This window comes from Cryptosporidium hominis (assembly GCF_000006425.1).
Source record: "Cryptosporidium hominis TU502 chromosome 2 CHRO012079, whole genome shotgun sequence".
Lineage (NCBI taxonomy): Eukaryota > Apicomplexa > Conoidasida > Eucoccidiorida > Cryptosporidiidae > Cryptosporidium > Cryptosporidium hominis.
Genome location: NW_667371.1, coordinates 336 through 20618, shown reverse-complemented (window position 1 = coordinate 20618; position 20283 = coordinate 336). Strand labels below are relative to the sequence as shown.

The 20283-nt window shown below is 31.0% G+C and overlaps 6 protein-coding genes across 6 annotated transcripts; 4 read left to right on the top strand and 2 right to left on the bottom strand.

The window, feature by feature from the left end:
- The first annotated feature begins 101 nt into the window (after nt 1-101).
- Nucleotides 102-5135, top strand: Chro.20276 (hypothetical protein). The annotated part of the gene is made up of 1 exon (XM_662144.1): nt 102-5135. The coding sequence occupies one exon, from the start codon at nt 102-104 to the stop codon at nt 5133-5135; it is 5034 nt and encodes a 1677-aa protein (XP_667236.1).
- Nucleotides 5136-5801: 666 nt separating this feature from the next.
- Nucleotides 5802-6551, bottom strand: Chro.20277 (hypothetical protein). Its single annotated transcript, XM_662143.1, has 1 exon — nt 5802-6551. The coding sequence occupies one exon, from the start codon at nt 6549-6551 to the stop codon at nt 5802-5804; it is 750 nt and encodes a 249-aa protein (XP_667235.1).
- A 209-nt stretch (nt 6552-6760) lies between these two features.
- Chro.20278 (hypothetical protein) lies at nt 6761-14599 on the bottom strand. Its single annotated transcript, XM_662142.1, has 1 exon — nt 6761-14599. The coding sequence occupies one exon, from the start codon at nt 14597-14599 to the stop codon at nt 6761-6763; it is 7839 nt and encodes a 2612-aa protein (XP_667234.1).
- Nucleotides 14600-16097: 1498 nt separating this feature from the next.
- On the top strand, nt 16098-16862 carry Chro.20279 (hypothetical protein). The annotated part of the gene is made up of 1 exon (XM_662141.1): nt 16098-16862. One exon carries the CDS (start codon nt 16098-16100, stop codon nt 16860-16862), a length of 765 nt encoding a protein of 254 aa, XP_667233.1.
- A 299-nt stretch (nt 16863-17161) lies between these two features.
- Nucleotides 17162-19096, top strand: Chro.20280 (hypothetical protein). The annotated part of the gene is made up of 1 exon (XM_662140.1): nt 17162-19096. One exon carries the CDS (start codon nt 17162-17164, stop codon nt 19094-19096), a length of 1935 nt encoding a protein of 644 aa, XP_667232.1.
- Nucleotides 19097-19484: 388 nt separating this feature from the next.
- Chro.20281 (hypothetical protein) lies at nt 19485-20042 on the top strand. The annotated part of the gene is made up of 1 exon (XM_662139.1): nt 19485-20042. The coding sequence occupies one exon, from the start codon at nt 19485-19487 to the stop codon at nt 20040-20042; it is 558 nt and encodes a 185-aa protein (XP_667231.1).
- Nucleotides 20043-20283: the final 241 nt, after the last annotated feature.

Here is a 20283-nt window from a genome sequence, read left to right as displayed (position 1 = left end):
CATTGGCCATTTTTAAAGTTGCTCAAAGATTAAACTTAGATATATTTACTATTTCAGCATGCAGAGAGATATATAGAGAGTTTTCTGAAGAAGAAGAAGCGATGTTGAAGAAGACGACAGGAAATAGAAAGGAAGATAAATTAGAAAGTGTCTACTCAAAACCACCTTTCAGCTATAACTCAAACATTGTTTTAAGGCATCTACCAAAAATTAATGAAAAACAATATTCCAATACTTGGAGTTTATTCCAGAAAGACGATACTTGCTCACATTTAAAACACTTTGTTTTAAACAGAATGGTACTTTTTGTAGCATATGTTCTTGAATTTTGGAGGAAGAGCAGAAATTCCGAAAAAATCCCATTTAAAAGTATTACTGAGATTTGTATTGGTTTCTCTGGTGATTATTTAAATTTTAGACCTAAAGCTAGCGATTTCAAGCTGTTCACAGAAGATTGGTTATTTCAAAAAGATGAACAAACTCTTTATTCGAACACTCTGGATTTACTTTGGAATAACTTTTTGATTTTTGAAAATTCTGCCTTCCCAAAAAATTCTGAAGAAACTGAATCAGATTATTTACAAAGGATCTATAATAATGCACTTGTTCCCGAACCATTGTTTGTTCATGACTGGAAAAATATTGAGCTTCCTATTAGAATAGATATCGCTGAGTTTACAAAACTTTTGCTACATGTACAAAAATCTGTAGAAATATTCTCTACTCTTGATGATATAACACTTAATCATGTAACATTAGTCAGAGCATTTTTGGAATCTTTTTTTGAAGAAACTTACCAATTTCCTATAATAATTTCTGAGAAAGATATACTTTTATTACTTGAACGCCGTGAACTTGAGAAGAAGCCTTTGGATGAGTTGTTTTTCGAAATTATGTCGTCCAAAAGTGATTGGTCATGGATTAAGCATGAAACTTCATCCCATGCAATCTTAATGCTTCTCGAATACTTAAAAACAGTAAAGAAAAGTGTGGAGGAGAGTATTAAAAGAACTCCAACAAAGAGTGATATTTATTCTGCGCCTAGGGCAGTGCTTGCTCACGGAAAATGGTTAATAAAAGCACCTTATCCTGTATTTTATCCATCAACCCCTTTACAAAAGAGGGCTTTACATGGCCTCCCCAAATTCCTAATAAATAAGGCCCGTTACATTCAGGCATATTTTATTAATGCTTTTGACAGAGTTCTTCAATTTGATCTCTCACTCCACCTTGCAGACATTGTTTATTCGCTCACAAACTGCGCAGGAGATGACAAAAAATTAGTAGAATTGCTTAGAGAACGAATTTCTATTCAAAATGGTCAGGACTTCGTTAATGACAATGTAGTAAGGGAGATTTATAATTCTTGCATGTCCTTCAGTTTTTATAAGTATCTCCTAAAAGGTGCATTATCAGAAGAACAAGCGTTTGCAGCGCCGAGAGTGTTTTACAAACCCAAATTTGGTTGGAGATTCTTTCCTCCAAATGTACCAGACTTTTCAAGGCTTTTGGTTTTGAGTAAAGCTTTCAAAGTTGAAAGTGAAAATAATGTATTTGATCGAGATTCACATAAATTATTAGATGAAACAAATTCTAATGAAATAGTTGTTAGACCATATACATGGACAACTTTAAAAGGGATTTATGAACAGAAAAAACTGGAAATTTGGCAACTTAATAGGGCAATATCTATGTGTGCATATTTTAATCATTGGATTTCATATAAATTCTCAACAAAGAATTCGAGAGACCTTCAAGTATCAAATTGTATAAATGCAATATATCGTTTGAGAAGCACAAATAAGAGTCAATCACAATCAGAAATATCGCAAATTTTTTTAAGGTACTTGGGAGTACCTTTTATTAAGGAAAATGATTTTAATGAGATGCTTTCAGCATTCACTTCATTCGAATGCGTGGGTAAACCGAACAGTATGAGCACTAGACAATGGCTAATGAACTTATATAGGATTCCTCAAATTCAAGAAAATAATAAAAATTCTCTTTCAGAAGAATTTGAATCACTAAGATTTCACATACCACCTGTCTTTGGTGAGCAAAAAACTATTTTTGAGCATGGACAGCCCCAGATCACCAGTATTAATGCGGATACTCCGGAAATATATATTCCAATGGATCTAGATTCTGATTCGCTTAATAACTTGAGGGAGTTATTTGAAAAGTTTACTTATCGTTATTTAAGTAGGGCTGGGATAATGGTTGAAACTGAACTTGAAGCTCTAAACTTTTCAATGGTAGACGTATTTAAGATTGCAAGAGATAGAAAATTATCATTTTCTGAGGCACTACAGCAACATGTTTCTGATATTGGGGGTAATGTTCAAAGGAATATTTTCAAGAAACTCTCAGCAGCATTCTTTAGATTTATTCTTTTAAAGTTTGCAAGTAGCAACGAAGAACCATTTGTACAGATACTGAGACGAATTTCCATAAGTAGAGTAATTACTGATGGAGGAAAGCTCCCATTTGATATTCCCTTGGGTATAGTTTCGGGGAGACTCGATCTAGAACTTCCATACAATTCCCACTCTTTTGGAGAAGTAAATTTTGCAAGATTGGTAGTTGCATACATGAATGAATATTTGATAGAACTTTTTGATCTTAGAAATAAAATTTTATCTGATGGAACCGTCGAAAAAAATGTTCTTAAAGAATTTCCAGGGTTTGTTAAAGAGAATTGTGTCGCAAAAAGTATGGATATCATTAGAAAAGGGGGGATTGATCTTCAGAATGCATTAGATCAGTCTTGTTCATCCGAATTATCTTGGATGAGTATGAAAGTTCTGAGAATGTTGGTGTCTGGGCTAATGACGTACTGTAAACTTAATTTTAGAGGATTTCCAATTGAGAAAAATGGAAGAAGCATTTTAGATTTTTCCAGGGAAAATTTAAATTCCCCTATAGTATTGTTTGACAAATACTTCAAAACTTGGACAATGCAAAACGCAAGGAAAAATACAAGAGAAGGCGAAGATTTTGGCTCTAAATTTTCTACATTGGAATCCATAGGGATTGTGGATCAAATGACAGGTACAATTATTTCTTCAAATTTCAATTTCTGTAGTGAAATGAATACATCCCAGATAAATAGACTACTGATTAAGCTTCAATATTACAAACATTGTATTTCTGAGAATGCAATTTCAAATATTGAAGTTGATCGACTATTGGATTTGAATATTTGGTGTCTTGCTTTACGACAGAAAGTACCAGATATGAAGAAAACATATTCGAACATGTTGTTCACTTATTTTGGAATTAGCGGAGCAGTTAAAGAGAGTTTCGAGATTCTTGAGGACTCATTTGAATTTTTAGAAGAATCTTTGTTAGGAAAAAACTCTTTGGTATCTATTGGGCAGTGGGCCCAAGATTTTTATTCATCACATTCTAAACCATTTTCTCAATTTAATTCGCTTGTAAAATCTGATAGGTTATTTTGTCCAAGAGTAATTACTGAAGACGAATTGCAACAATTGCAAATTATTCAGAAAGATAACATATTTAATCGCGTAGAAGCATTCCAAGGATTTTCAGAGATTTTCTTAAGAGAGAAATATGGAATAATTTTTGAATCAAGACCAATAATTGTAGCGCTTTTGGTAGATGGATTCTCCATTATTAAACCATCCAACTCTAATATATCATTAATAAGGTCTATGATACCTATTGCGTCTGAAGAAATTGTAAATTCATTAATTGGAGCATTTAATTCTTTCGAGGCCAATTTATTAAAAGGTGGTTTGACTTCTCTAGAAGATTTGTATAAGAATCCAATTTGTGAACGTTCTCAAGGAAATTGGCATTTTTATATTGAATTGGAAACAATAAACAGGGCTGATGTGCTAATAAATTCAAAGTTAATCTTTTCCGAATTGGAAATTAACAGATTTCAAAATATTGTAGCTTTTTTGAATACTGCTTTGAATTATAAGTATTCAGAAAAAATGTTGGGATCTTATATTTCGTTTAAAGATATTGCTACATTATTTAAGGCAGAAATAGACCTTTCTTCTTTTGGACATATTATTAATTATTTCCATAGAACTTTACAGGATGATTTAAGTTTTTCACCTTGGCTTACCGTGAAGGCACTAAAAGGTATTTTCCAGGCCTTTATTTCTTGGGAAAGGATTGAAATCTTCAAAGTCTCCCCAACGTACTCAAAAAATTTTGGATTAGTGGTTTCTAGTGCTGATATGGCTAAATATAACAATTCTCCAGTGGGATTGATCAATGGAAAATGGCATTGGTATACTTGGTGTAAAAGACCAGACTTTAATTTAATACATCGCGAAGTTTTAGGAGATGAAGTTGTACATGTTTTGACACCTCAAGAAAGAAGTTTATATGGGATTCCCAGAATTAAACATAAATTTGAGATTGCTACTTTATTTATTCAATATTTTCTACAAGATGTGTTGAATATTCTTATACCATTTAAACCGGATGTTACAATGAAGATCTTTAAGGGGGAAACAAACTTATCACCTGATTCAGTTGAGTTTTTAAAAAAAATATGGGAACATTATAAAAACTCTTTTATTTATAAAGGTTCCTTACCTAAGCACGATTTATTCCACAACCCAATAATCAATGTTGTAAATAAACAAAGATTCTTCCCAACTGCTGCAATTCCTCGATTTGATAATTTTGATACAACTCTTATTCCACCTTCCCTAACAGAAATAGAAAACTTCTATCCTGGAATTGTTATTGGTTCAAAGTTTGAAATAAATAGACTGATTACTATTTGCGCATTCATAAATCTAAGCTTTGAAATTTTTATTGATGATTCAACAGAAAAAGATGATATTATTACGCCAATAGGTTTATATGATATATTAAAGGACAAGATGAATATTTTAATTATTGAAAAACAAGACGAAATTACAGGTTTGTTTAGGCAATGGCAATTTTATTCAGGTACCCAAGAAAAAGCATTGCATTTAAAGAATACATTACTTAATTATAATAATTTTGAAAAGTCTATGTTGGACAAAGGATGGGATTTTTCGAAATTATATCAAAAACCTATAGTTTTTGCAGTCCAAAATGGTTATAAGATGAACTTTAATTTGAAAAGTTATATACCTAAAGTTAAGAACAGAGTGTAAATCAACTATAAAACCTTATAAATTTTTTCTCATTGATTTTTTTTTATCTTAATTTTTTTTCCAGGGTTATTCATTTGTTATTTTAGTAATTTTTTAACCCACATATTGATAATTTATTTTAAGACGCATTTTAGTTATTAAATTCAATAGTTTCTGAAACTGAGATAAGAACTGAATAAATATCTTAATTTCCTGGAATGTAAATTTTTTTAGGAAAATAGAGGATTTATTCCACATTAATGCCTGATAATTTTTCCAATTTGTTTCTCAATGAAATTTGATTTGATTTTTTGATATTTTTTTCCCATTCTTCCCAATTTTTATTTGTTGGAGTGTTTGACTCATCTAAAATTGCAGAATTATTATCCATATAATTAAAATCCCTGGGGACATTCAGAAAAGATTCATTTGTAAACTGAATCATCTAATTTGATTAATAATATGTAAATTAAAAAATACTTTGTGATTAAACTTACCGAAACATTTATATCAGTATGATTTGTAGTAAGTCCTAAATATTGTTCCCTAGTACTAAAAATTTTTCTAGTTGCATTAACCAAATTTTCTGGATTTCTAGGGATTTCCCAAAGCCCATAATGTTGTAAATTCATCAAATTTTGTCTCATTCTGGCATAATTTCTTCTTTTTAGAGATAACAAAGGATATTTATCCATAATTGCTAGATAAATCTAATGCAATAGTTAAATTAAAAATTATAAATAAATTTGCACTTACATCATACGAAAACTTTGCTTCAGTAGAATTAGACGTTTTGTTCACATTAATTTCAATATCATCAGCAATTTCAGAACTTTCTGATTCAGTAGTTATTTCAGATGATTCATTAAATTTTCCAAATACCCCAGCTTCATTTTTTATTTTAACAAGTTCATCTTCACTTAATTCAAACTGGGTACAGCATTTGCAATTCTTTTTAGAATGATTTTTTTTGAATCTTGGAAACGTAAGGCATAAATCATTTGGGGAAAGATTTTTACAAGAAATAAAAGCACTTGAGTGCAGTTCAAAACAGGAGGAATTACAATTTTTTGGGCATGAATGATTAGATGAATTAGAATATGTGCAGGAACTTCCTTTACACCCTGAACAGGAGCTCAAGTTGTTCGCACAATTACAATTCAGCATGCCCGAATGTTTTGTTTCACTGCAACTTGATTGTTTTGTCGCACAATAAAATTTTTTTGAACAACAAGCAATTTTACAGGTTTTTTCTTGACCATATGGTCCAACGGTGATTTTATTTCTATATGGGTTTACAAACTTTCGATGGACTCCAACTTGCATAAAACAAGAGATATGTTGATTTTCTGTTAAATTTACATAGGAAAAACTCTGAAAGATGTCAATATAAAAGAGAATTATACTTATAAAATTTTTTATTTGTTTATGTAACATTTTTTATTTTTTTCAAATATTAAATCTAAATGCATGAACAATAGGCGCTTCTTTAAACAAAATCTTTAATATTGTAAATACAATATTAAAGATTTTGTGTTAATCTGGTACATTAATACAAATAACAGTATAGAAAAGTGAATTATATATTTATAATTAGGGTATCTATAGGTTGAGACTAATACGATCATTTGTTTGATAAATACCTTTTAAATGATTATTATAGTCGAGTTTTGAGAATAATTTCCTTGGTTAAACCCATCGTGAACTATGCTAGATCCTTCAATATCAACATTATACTCCTTTGATCTAAGACTTATCGTGCCAAGAACGCCTTCTTGCCTAAGGGTTAGTTGGGTAACAACATCATAATTGAAATAATTTTCTAAGGGGAACTGACGCTTCCCTACAGTAACTCTATCTGGATAAATGGTAATTATTTCATTAGAAATAATATCAAATACCTGGTTATTATAGTAGAATTTACCATTATTAACCTTGTATATAATACCATTAATATTAACTTCTTGTATTGATCCTGGATTGTGAGATAACTTTACTACAACTTCTGTGAGAGAGGACTGATAAGTTGTAATTAATCCGTATTCTCCAATAGAATTACAACTACAAACTATTTTTCCCTGTTTTAATTTAGTTTCACAGCCATTTTGATACCAAGAACCATCTTTTCCCTTATATGTGCATTGGTAGCTTAAACGCTTACCCAAAACAACACTAGGAGTGTATTCTGGGCTAACAATAAAACTTATTTTGTTCTCAATCCCGTAAAGACGATATTCATAGCCGCATTTAGATATAAATACGTCATATACTTTTTGAAATACTCCATTAAAGCTTTTATCTTGCTGAATTTTATTGGCTAATTCAAAAAGATAATCATACAATGGAGGTTTAATAATAGTAAGGCCATATCTAGGATCATGGCAGTTAATGAATAAATTTCTTCCCCAAAATTCTTGGTAGTCAACATTCTCATGATGTAACTTAAAGTATATATTCTTTATTAACGAAATATCAATATTTTCAAGTTTTTCATTACTAAGGTCAAGAGTAGGAATAACTAGTTCATTTCCAATAGCTGCACCGCTATGTAAATCTAAATCAGAAAATATTGAACTTTGAATTGATAATTTTGTCATTTTCCCCTTAATTTCTATCTGGCTACCAAAGTCATTATTCATTGCCCATTGGTTAACTGAAAATGCTCCAAACAAATTAGTATCAGCTTCAATATTACTAAGTAGTCTTAATTCAACCAAGAAATCTAAAATATCTACAATAAGATTTTTAAAACCTTCAAAATATCCACATTCAGCCTTTAGTGCAATTCTAAATAACCTTTCAGGGTCAAAAGAATGACTTGGTAATGCTTTATCAAAATTCCTATAGCTAAATTCAAATAATCTCCAAAAAATGTATAGAATCATTACTGAATTTCCTCCTGTTGTATCTTTATTATTAGGATCTATTTCAATTAGTTTCTCTTGAAATTTTTCAATCTGATCTATCGTTAGGAAATCTAATTTTGCGGATAAGATCGATGCAATCATAAGCCTATCATTTAAAGTGCCAATTTTTTGATAGTTCAAAAAATATTCTAATAAATTAGAGTACTCTTCTTTAAGTTCATCTTCTTTCAGAAAAACTTGCCCTACTTCAAAGATTTTCTTTGACTTTTGAAAAATGAAATAATTGCATTTCGAACTCGAGCTTTTTACGCAGAACATATTTCTTAAGTGTTTGTCAATCGCATCATTATTGATTTCTGAACAGTCTATCCCACAAAGTAACTCATTATCTTGGTTATGAATAATTAGATGTATTTTCCAAGATTCATAATTTGTGGGTAATCTTAAATATTGTGGAATATTGGATGTTAAAAAGGATAGTAGTAGCGCATTACTTTTGAATTTGTTATTTTGTTCATTATCTAAGCCATTTTCACTAAGTGTTGCCAGTATTGAATATTTCCAATTACTCATCCCAGCCAAGTTTGAAATCTTAAAGTTAATGGGAATTATTTCTCTAGGCCCTTTATTCTCAGTTGTCCCTTTAATTTTTATTAACGAAAAATCGTGTTGAAATAAGAGATCATCCCATACGTATGATACATAATCACCAGAAGAAGCTAGATTATGAATATTACTTCTTTTTACAATAATGTTCAATTTATTTTCATTTATTATTTCGTTAGAATTTTGCTTTATAACTAAAAGTATAACAGAAAGCCTGCCATCTCTTGGGTTGACATCGGTTTCAGTAATATTTAATTTAATTGAAACAGCTATTAGATCATTTTGAATTGCTTGGTCTTTTAAATTGTAAACACTGGGAGTAGTTTTTAATTGAACATATCCTGTGTTTTCAAAATACGCGAAGGAAAGGAATTTAAGTCCTTGTACATTATCCCATTCATTCCCTCCAATGAATTTTATCTTCGCCAAGAGCAAACTCTCAGAGGCTTTAGAAATTATACTTGGAATCTTGTGCGGAATAATTTGTAGTGGTAATTCTTTATTAACCATAGAAAGATAGAAGTTCTTACACTCGATTGCATCTATAATTTTACTCTTTATTCCCACTGCAATGACCATATGAGTTAAACTTTCTTGTGGTATTAGAGTAAGTTCAGTGTAGGTAGCATTACCTGAAAGTGTCGCATTTGACTGTTGAAATGAACATGCTTGACCCCAATAGGATCCATCTGTTCTACATGCTGCTAATAACCCTGTTGTAAGATCCTCAACTTGATTTTCATCTGAAGTTGCAGAGCAGTAGTATCGGATTTCTTGATTTTGAAATTGGAAATCAGCCTGATAACTTCTTGAAGCTCTACAAGAGGAACATCCCGTCTTGATAGAATCACAATATCCACTCTGAGAAACAATCTGGTCGATAGTTTTAGAAGTACCAGTTTCAATTGTTATTTTTGGATGATTTTTTGAAACTATCGATGAAAAATAAGCATTAATACTTGGTTGGATTGTTTCGTTATGAAAAATTACCTTATCTTTCGAAGAAGCAAATGAGTTTTTAGTGGATAATTTGGTAACATTTATCATTGATATTGGCTGTTCTAAGATATTCATTTCTAAATTTTTTCTTGAAGTAGATTTTATGCAATCAAATGACCCACCTTTAATATATTCTTCATTCGTAATTGAAATCCTACAGCTACCAATTGATGACAGTAATTCTGGGTTAAAGCAACTATCTTTACTAATTCCAAGGCCTTCGCTCATTTCAAATTCAATGCTTTTTAAATAATTACTTGAGAAATAGTTGTTCAAAAATGAAGGGCAGTTTTCTAAAGAATTATATGGTATAGAATATGGAATAACGTGCTCAATAATAGATGATACTGGAACTTTTGATTTGGTAAATGCTCCAGGAAAATTGATTAGTTTGCTAGGAATATATGTTGTAGATAACTCTCCTATTTCAGAGGCTTGTTCCTTTGTGCTAGTTTCTATTGATGTAATAATATCGAAAGTAGAATATCCAAATAAATCAGGCAAATTGTTTCCTAGCCCTAATTTACTTAATTCGAGAGTTATGTTCAATAAAACTGTTACTCCAGCTACTCCATTTATTTGAGGAAGTTCATCTTGTTGATTTAGCGGTCTCCAAAATGATTGTTTTATTGGAAGAGCTGTTCTTTGAATAATATCCGGCTTTACATAATATGTTAAATTTATGTTTTGTCCTAGTCTCGAAAAAGAGTAATCCATGTATTGAAGTTCATTTTCAAATTTTGTACAAAATTCTAAACTAGAGTATGCAGAGTTTGGAATTACACATTTGAAATTCAGAGATAAGCTTTCATCTGGAACAAAATCAGGAATGTTTTTTAGCTGAATAATAATTGGAAGGAAGTCATTACAATAGGTGGACAATTTAGGATTTGAAATTAGCATATATGGTTGAAGTATATTGGGCCTAGATTTAGAAAATAATGGCTTAAGGTCTTTATCTGATAAAGTTGGGATATATGGGATTGGCTTTCCCTTTAGGCCGTAATATGTAATTGCAGAACAACCACACTTGAACTCAATTGTTTGGTTTGTGAAATGTTTAACCCTCTCTGTAGTGCATAGTTCATCTGAAAGTTCGGATTGATCTTGTTTCATTGCTGTACATTTTACTTCTGAATAATCCAGTTCTTCTTTATATTCTGCAAAGAAAGAAAGTTCAACATTATTTTCTAAATTCCAAATTTCATATTCCAAAGTGCATAATACGAAAGAAGTAAATGCCAGAGGAAATTCTTCAATGTTTTCTAGGCTTTTTGTCACCAAGTAGTTACTAAGGTATCCGCCTGTTCTTATCACAGTTATTGTGTTAAAACTTTTCGCACAAAAATTAAACCCTTCAATTGCCAAGTTATTTTCATATAGTTTTTTGTTAACTCTGTAGTAAACTCCGTTATGGAATAGTATATCTTCGGGTTTGATACTTTTCATATCAATTTTTGGGAAAGATATCCCACCTACTTTGACACCTTTGTTCATATCTACTTGATTAAAGGTACTACTAAATACAATATTACCAGTCTTTTCAGTAATTATGGAGTAGGTATCTTGAGCTCCATGAGTATAGCTCTTTCTAGAAGCTACACCTTGGTAAATACTTAACAAAATTTTCAAATTTTCAGGGGATAACTCTGGCAGTGGGTTTGTAGCACCAATTAGATCTGTAGAATTTAAAACAAGGTTATCAAGTCCGTTAACTAAAAAGCACTCAACCAAAGTGTATATCCTTTGTATTGAATTGAATGGTAGTGAAGTTTTAATATCAAGCCTTTCTCTATAGTAATGCTTGCTCAAAATTCTGTTTATTACAGCTAATGTTGTTGGTTGTGCAAACGGATAGTCTTGGTTGAAAGAAATATTATGTGAATCTATTGCAGTTTCATATATTAGCTGAAAATATTTTCCCCATACAAGTTCAAAAGTGGCTGGAAGAGAAAAAATGGCATTAACAAGGCTCATTGTATCGACATAAGAAAGATAAGAAATTGGATTTGTAACAACAGCTATTGCATCTTCTATTTGTGACTCAGAAATGTCTGGTGATGTGGTCACAACTGTGTAGTTGCAAAGATTATAATTAAAAGGGTTATTTTCGACGAATTTGGGTAAACACCATTCGGCATAAGGACTTCTACTCATATCTCCTTCACATTCCACAAAACAGCCCTGATCCCACTTGTCCGCAGTTCTAGTAAATACATACCATTTTGAATGGGTAGGGGGCAACCTAAGACCAAATCGATTATGTTGGCCAGACAATACCATTTCAAAAATCTGGCTATCTGGGCTAAATACAGGTTTATTCAAAGCAACAGCAGAAAATAAAAATGGTGTTATTGTGAAGTTGTAATGATGGGTTACATTCACAGGGGTGTATAATGCATCAGATATTGATGTTTTACCAGGATGGGGTTCCAGAATATTCGAACTCTTAGCTAGAAATCCATTATTTACAAAGATCCATTGTGCATATTCATGCATACCTTCATCTGACCTATATACTCTGGGGTTTAGTTTCTCATATTCGTTCAAACTTACAGCTTTTAATAGTTCAATGTTATTCTTCTCTACAATATCATTCACAAATATGAATGCCCTTAATATACAGTAAGTTGGGCTTCCATAAAACTTAGATAATACAAATGGAGGAATTTTCACAGATCCCCCAACTTTTCCACCAGAAATAAGTACGTCTCCAAGCAATAAACTTTCTGGCATTACTATCAAATCAATATTCTCAATTTCAGGGCACATTAGCCAAGATCGCAGTTTTAGTTGGGAATTTTCAGTCCAAGTGTTATCGGGATAAACATCCATATAAAACTGATAAGAAAAGTTTCTGCTCATAAAAATCCCTGGGAGGATTCCTCCTGCATATGGGTCTGTATATGGTGTGATTTGGGTTAGTTGAATGGGCTGATAAATATCGGTGACGATTGTGTAATAGTGCTGGAAATAATAATAAGTATTCATTGGAGAGCAACATGTATCATTTGAGAGAGTATTGTATATGAACATAGTATTGGTGTGATATTCTCCTGCTTTAAACGTAAACTCGGTTGTATTCAATCCAACAGGAATCCATCTATCTGGAACAGATTTTAAGCATGATTGGAACCCACTGGCAATTTGAGCAGGAATATCTTCTTCAAAATTACCATAATAGAATTTTAGTGCAATCATTCTTGAATTAGGGATTACTGTTAAATTTGAAGCACAGAATTCTGTGAAATTCATTTGATCAATGATTTCTGTCTTCCAGGGAATCACCCTAGGGTTTGAGCAAATCCAACAACCATTTGGTTCTGAGCAATGGCCAAATCTATCTTGCATATATTGAAAATTGAAATTAAAGAAAGGGTCTCCTGCTTTTAGATCTCTGCCAGAGTATTGTACAAAAGGAACGTTAAGCCTTGGAGAAGGAGATGTTAATTGTAATCCAGGAGTTGCCCCAAATATGTGAAATGATGGATATGCCCCCAAAAATTCAACATTTGAGTTGAAATCAAAAATTGAAGATGAATCTGAAGAACTTTGTACGCCATATTGAAGTATTGACGTAATCATAGTTTGCATATTACTAACACCATATTGAAGAAATTCCAGTGGGGGAGGATAAAATGCAGTCTTATATACATCTGAAATGCTTGCAGATTGAGTTGAACAGATTGTATTTGCAAATCCCGAGTTTGTTGAGCTCGGAACAAGTGGGAAGGTTCCATTAAAATAACAGCCGCCATAGTAGTTACCTGTTTCTATCCATTGCGAATTTGGAGATCCAACAGGAAAACCCTGCTCATACCAATTTGCGCCAAATGGGATCTTATTCCAGTAAGATTGGACAGCTACAGTATTTCTGAATATTTTTGATGAGTCTTTGTTGAACAAAGATTCAAGATCCCTAGGATAATTTTTGACGGAACCATCTGGTTCTTCATTGGTTGGATAGTAAAAATCATAATTACTTGTGCAAACGATTTCGGAGCCAGGTATTCTAGAAGGAGGTACTATTCTTACAAAGGGGCTCGTAATTGGGATATTTATATTGCCCCAGGCAACAAATCCAGCATGCTTACCTGGCTCTGTATATGTAGTATACAAAACGCCATTTGAAAACTTATCATTAGGAACTAGCATGGGGAAAAACCCTCCGAATCCAGTGGGGGGCGTCCAGAAAGATGACAATCCTGAGCTCTGCTTTGAAAATTCATAGCTTAAGGTGATATTTGCAGAGAATTCAATTACAGGAATGTTGGTTCCATGAGAATTCGTGCCAGGAACAACTTCAGAATAATCTACACTAATTTTAAATGGGAATGATGTTGCCTTAAATAAATATGTAGAAATTCCAACTTTATCCATAACGTCTTCTCCAAATATTGTGGGATCAAACTGGTATTTAACGTCCCTATCCATTATTTGGGGAATATTATCTGGAAGTTGTTCATTAAATTCTTTAACAATATTCACGAGTTTCGATCCTTCTAACCAAATTGTAATATTATTTGCCCCATTAAATATTGTATACGTAGTTTCACTTTCCATCAGAACTTGTGCAATATCAGTACAAGCCTTGACAACTTTTACTGTATCTACACCTAATTGGAACTTCTGTAAGCTTTTTTGTAATGAAACCGAATCACAAATAATATTTTTAATTGGAGTCATGCCACTTTTTGGATAAGATCCAATAAACTGTATTGTTATTGGATGCATAAATTGACATGGGCTTACGAAATTGGTTACTTGACTATCTATAGAAAGAAAGTTGCCTACTCCCGGCCCAATGAATAGAGATGCCAAATTAAATCCGATAGGGTAGTAGTAAACTCTGTCAGGCGGACCGTTCATATCTATGTTTGCATTGGCCATACCAAACATAAATATTTTAAAGCTTACGAATGAAAGCAGAAGTAAAATGAACTGCAAACACTTTAGCCGTCTTATCTTCATCTTAAAAAACGAGGGCATCAAAAAGAATCCCATATTGTCCATATTACCGGAATTATTCTCCAAAATCACCAGTATTTTACCCCTCTAACAAAAAAGAATACCTTTAATCTCCACCACACATTTTTACACAATTATGCTACTTGACACAATAGCTGAATTTAAATAATCAAGGAAAGTTATGGAACCATATTAATCAATGTAAAATATATTTGGCTTAAAAAAATAATATATTTATTACAATTTGAGGTGTTATATCACAATTACAATAAATTAAAGGTAAATCAAAGTTAAAATACAATAGTTTTTATAGGAACAGTGTTTCGTTATCATGATTGAAATAAGAAATGGGAAGTTTTGTTATTTATAAAAATTATACATGTTTATTCTGACCCAATTTCTAAAATTATTGTTAAGGTAAACAATTATTTTTTTCTATAAAGAAAAATTTGATTTATGTTGCGCCAAAATAATTTTTTATAAACAGTTGTTTTAAAAATCGATATGAAATGAAACATTTTTTTTCAATTAATAGGATATTTCCAAATATATCTATTGAACTAAAGTTCAGTTTAAATCATATCTTTGACTTTATACAAGATCAGCACACTCACTACAGAATATTAAATGCCATTTATATTTTAATTATTGATCTTAAAGATGATAATACATTGGATCCCGGAGCAGTAATAAACAATTTTATCAAATTGATTGGAAGGTTATTAAAATTGGAAAAATATGAAAATAATGATGAGCTTGATTTAAGTATTAGTTTAGTTGAAATATTTTTAGATACATTCTTTCTTATTAAGTTTCCAAAGAATTGCAACTTAATTGAATTAATTAATTCAAAAATGAGCGAACTAAGGGTATATAATTTTGGATTTTAAGACAATTGACTAACGACTTCTATAGAAACTCTAGAGAAAGCAATTATAAATTCCAAGAATCAATTTTAATTGAAAATAGAAATATTGAGAACACNTCGGATGAAAAGAAAGATATAATTATCGAATGGGATACTTTAAATGCTAAGTTTGAAAATATTGTTAAAGATTTTGAAGACATTGACCAAATATTCGAATATAAAGATTCTATAAAAATAGGCATTCCTTCATATTTGGATTTTGATTACGACTTAAACAATAGCAAAAGAATAAATTTCTTTTATTTGGATGAGGGTGAAGTGGATGTGGTATATAGAATAGCAGCTTTTTCAATTAGCTTAAGAAACCAGATATTGGAAAATTTATTTAAATCATTGAAAAATTTTCAAAATAAGTATCAATATAACTCTTTATCGATTTTAATATGCAGATTAATTATTTATAGGCATACCGAATTTGAAAATAACATAATTGAAATACTAAACCAATTGATTGAAAACTCGAAATCTGAAATTCTTGTAGCTTCTTTATTCGAATGTTCTTTATTAATTAAAGACAAAGAGTTATGCGATATTTTTGATTTTTATAGTGAACTAGAAAATTCCTGTGATTTTTTGGATGTGGTCATAACGATCAACAACCTTATTAGACTTCATATGGAAAGTTATTCGTCTTCTTTAAGTAAATTTTTACCTTGGATAAAAACAAAAAGGAGTGATCAGATACTAAAGTTGGATAAAAAACTTATAAATATGAGTTTTTCAGATACATTCGAAATGGTAAATTTTTATCTAGACCGCTTCAAAAGCGAATTTAATTTAATTTCAAAAAACCTTGATATTTTGATATCTATTATCAGAGAAGACATTGATGAGTATTGCTACGACTATACTGAGTTAGTTATAAATGAAATAAAAGGTTTAATTTTCTCAACTCCAATTTTTGACAGAAATGATCTTTTGGAAATTCTTCGTGAATTTTTTTCAATGAACTCTGACGCCTATTTAGGTTCTACTTCATATACCAATTATGATTTTGCATGTAAAAAGCCAGTTGAAGAAACCAAATATTGCTCAAATAATGAATCGTCAGTTGCTTCTGCATTGTATAGTACCGGACTCTCTCGGAACAATTATTCTAAATCATTACTTTGCAATCTTTGGTTCCGTTCAATAAAAATAATACAAGAAATTCAAAATTACAATTTTCAGAAAGAATTGTTAATTGTATTAAAGACTATATCAAAAAGACAACAATTTATTTTTTGGTGGTATATTACTTCTAATAATGCTCACTACAATTTTGAATTTGTTTCCAAATTATTTACGGAAAGAAGAAGAATAGGTACATTACAGTGCTATTTAACCTGCATGGAGATCGAGTTTAAGAGTGCATTTATTAACAATGGTCTAAAAACTTGATCTAAAGTAGATATGTATAATAAGCCGTTAAACATTGAAATTAAAGTTTGCATGTGCTTGCGGAATATATAATATTAATTCTTCGAGTTTATATTTGCATTACAAAAAATTAAGAAAGTTGTTAGCTATTTTCAGCATTCCAGACTTAAATTCTGATTTATTAATAAATAAATTCAATTTATTTTGAAATAATAGCGTTTGCTACATTACTTGATTATTCATCTTAATCAACATACGGGTTTTCAGTCGGTATCCCTTTGCATGCATGGCGCTAAACATTTTATTATTTTAGTAAAATTATGAATACCCTTTATACATCGAAATTCATATTTTTTGGAGTTTTCACAGTTCTTTGCTCTTGGTTCCCATTTACATCATTACTTGCTGCTCCTGGAGTTTGTTCTAGGAGCTTTGAAGGGCTGATTAAGCAGACAAATGGGGGCATAAATTTGATATTAGTATGCACAGTAATCTTAATTGGACTTTATTTATTTTTTTCTGGTATTGGATTGATTAATTTGTCAGGTTGTTTATTGAGATTAGGAATGCCATCAGACTACCCAAACGCTGTAATGAGGGCATTTATGTACTCACAGTTCAGGAGCGATTCAAATTATTCAAAGTCTGAAATTAGAGAGGCAAATGTACATCTTACTGTAAATTCAATATATAGCAGCAGTAATGTGAATAGGAGTGTTGAATCAAAGCAAAATATTGATGGATATTACAATACTCACATTTTGACGTTAGACGGTGAGTTCAAAAAGAGGTTAAAGAGAGCAATGCAAACTGCTAAAGCAAGATTAATCTTAGCAATTGTAAGTGTAATGGTAGTGATATGCGTTTCTTATGCTTCATTTGCTGTCTTTGAAGGGTCTCAAATTTTTTTGGAACCAAATAGCATAATATTGAATCATAATGGGATTGATTTGTTAGGACCTGAATCAGAATTTGGAAATACATGTTTACTTTTAATAATTACAGCAATTTCAATAATCATTCTGAACATGAATACGTGCGGCTCATTTATTCTGTGTATTGTTTCTTGCATACATTTTTTTGGATTATTACTTTTCTTCACTCTTTATTTTATAAACTTTTCTAATGAAGCTGGTCTATCTTTTATTAGTTTTGAAAGCGAAAGCATCCAATTTGATTGGGATGTACATATCTGGGGCTTCGTTGGAGGAATTTTGGAGATGGGAGCCTTTGTGATTTCTGCTGTTTCATTTCATATAATCTTGCCTGGGGCATTTAAACTCTTTCCCGATTATGAAGTAAAGTCTTCAAGAATCTGGGGAATTACAATATCTTTGATTTTGTTTATTTTTTTCTGTGGAATATCAATAATTTTGGGTACAGTCCCTTCATTTCCAATTTTACCTTATGGGCTTGAGCCTAGCAGTGAAGGAATTGGTCTGGCATGGAGGATTTTGGAGTCAAAAATTAGTTCAAATAGTTTTTTTTCAATAAAATTATTAAAGCGTGTTTTCCTTCTGGGTAACTTTATCACTTGGATTCTTTTCGTCTCAATTGTTATGAAATGCATAGATAATATCATTAGAAGTATTTCAAACCAAGTTGAATGTAATTTTGAATCGTTCTCTCCAAACAAAAATTCTTTAAGTAAAAGGTATTTTTTAAGATCTGCAAAACAGCAAATTTATGGAAATGAAACAAATAATACAAGAGGAACATGTGAGTATTTATCAAACGACAAAATTGAAGCAAACAAAGTATTTTTTTGGACAATAGTCAAAAATTTAAAAGCGTTAGTAAACAGAAATAGAATTCTAGACTTTGCAAGATATTTTGCGAGTTCTGCTTCAGCAATTGGAATAATCTTTTTTGTTCATCACAAGCTAATTTCCGAGCCATATCTGATTCCTATTTTCAGATCGTTATCTGCCTCAATATTTTCTATTATTGTCCTGATTTTACCTTGTGCAATATTTTGGTTTGTATTTTACTCTGAAATGGTTCCACAATCAAGTTCTAATTATCAGATTTTGAATTTAATATTTCTTGGCCGAGTATCCTCAAGAATTGATAGAAATTATGAGAAACATAGAGATAAACTTTCCATATACAATGATAATTGCAATTTCTCATTTAATCCCCTCACTTTCGGGTTTTTTTCAATAACTTTTCCAATTTTATTAGGGTGCACAATTTTGGTTTACGAGATTTCTAAGTTCGCTTCGTTGTGCCTAGGTTTAAGGTTTAACAGTTAGTTTTAGATATTGCAGAGTCAAGATTATGAATTTGATCTATTTTTATTTACTACGGATCGTACAACATGTTCTTTAAAAACAAGTATAGCTAATTCGCTTTTGTAAGAGTGCTATGAGCGTTTGAATAGACGCTATTCGTAGATTATTACAATAAGAGGATTATCAGTTTAACAACTCATTAAGGAGCCAATCAATCATAATATTTCGAGGAAGTTTTCGAATAATTATTGCAGCATTGCATTGCTCTAAAAATGTACAGCAATAAAGGGGTGTTGGGCGCCAAAAAAACATGCACCCTTCGAATATTTTTGCTAATAAAAGAAGAGGCTTTAAAGAATTAAGGATCATAGCTTCTTAACAGTCAATGTTGAAGTTTTAGTTTGAAAGTATGTATGAATACACAAATATATGTTCACAGAGGGAAGTAAGACTTTCAATCTTTCCAGAAAAATATCCAGAGAAGAGGAAAATTTCTGAGGAAATACAAACTGAAAATATAGAACTTCAAACAGATTGGAGCACGAAATGTTGTTGTACTTCAAGAGTAAAGTTTTCAGATACGGACATTCAGGAGGATGCCACTATTGAGGGTGAAGGTAATTCAGGGGGACAAATAATCGATGAGATAGCAAACGCTATTTCAAATTATAGAAGAGATAGCGTCTTGAATACCATCTCAGAATTTGAAAAAAAATTGTTAACAATTGGAATGGCTGAAGAATTAAGTCCAGAAAACAGTGATACTGAAGGTAGTGAATATGGAGAATTAAATATGAGAAGGCATTCTGAGCTGGCTTTTAAACCTTTGGTTTTAAGTGCCGTAGAAAATAGAAGAGCTACAGCTCCTGATAATATGAAAAGAAAAATTATCGATCAACTAAAAATACAAATAAATGAAGATAATACTGAAGAGTTAAGATCTAACCAAATACCACCAAATAACTAAATAAAATGTAAATTTTTTAAAATCATTAACAAAAAAAAAAAAAAAAAAGAATCATCGTGGTATTTATGGAATTTCTGGAAGAATTTTGAGAGCAGTGAGCTCCGAGTATATTTTTTCAGTTGTAATACATTTAAGTGCGTTCAAATAAAAACATAGATTGATTAGGAAACACGAAGTATAGAATATTCCTTGTTTTTTTTTTCAAAAATTATTAATTATGAAATTTGTATTATTCTTGTCT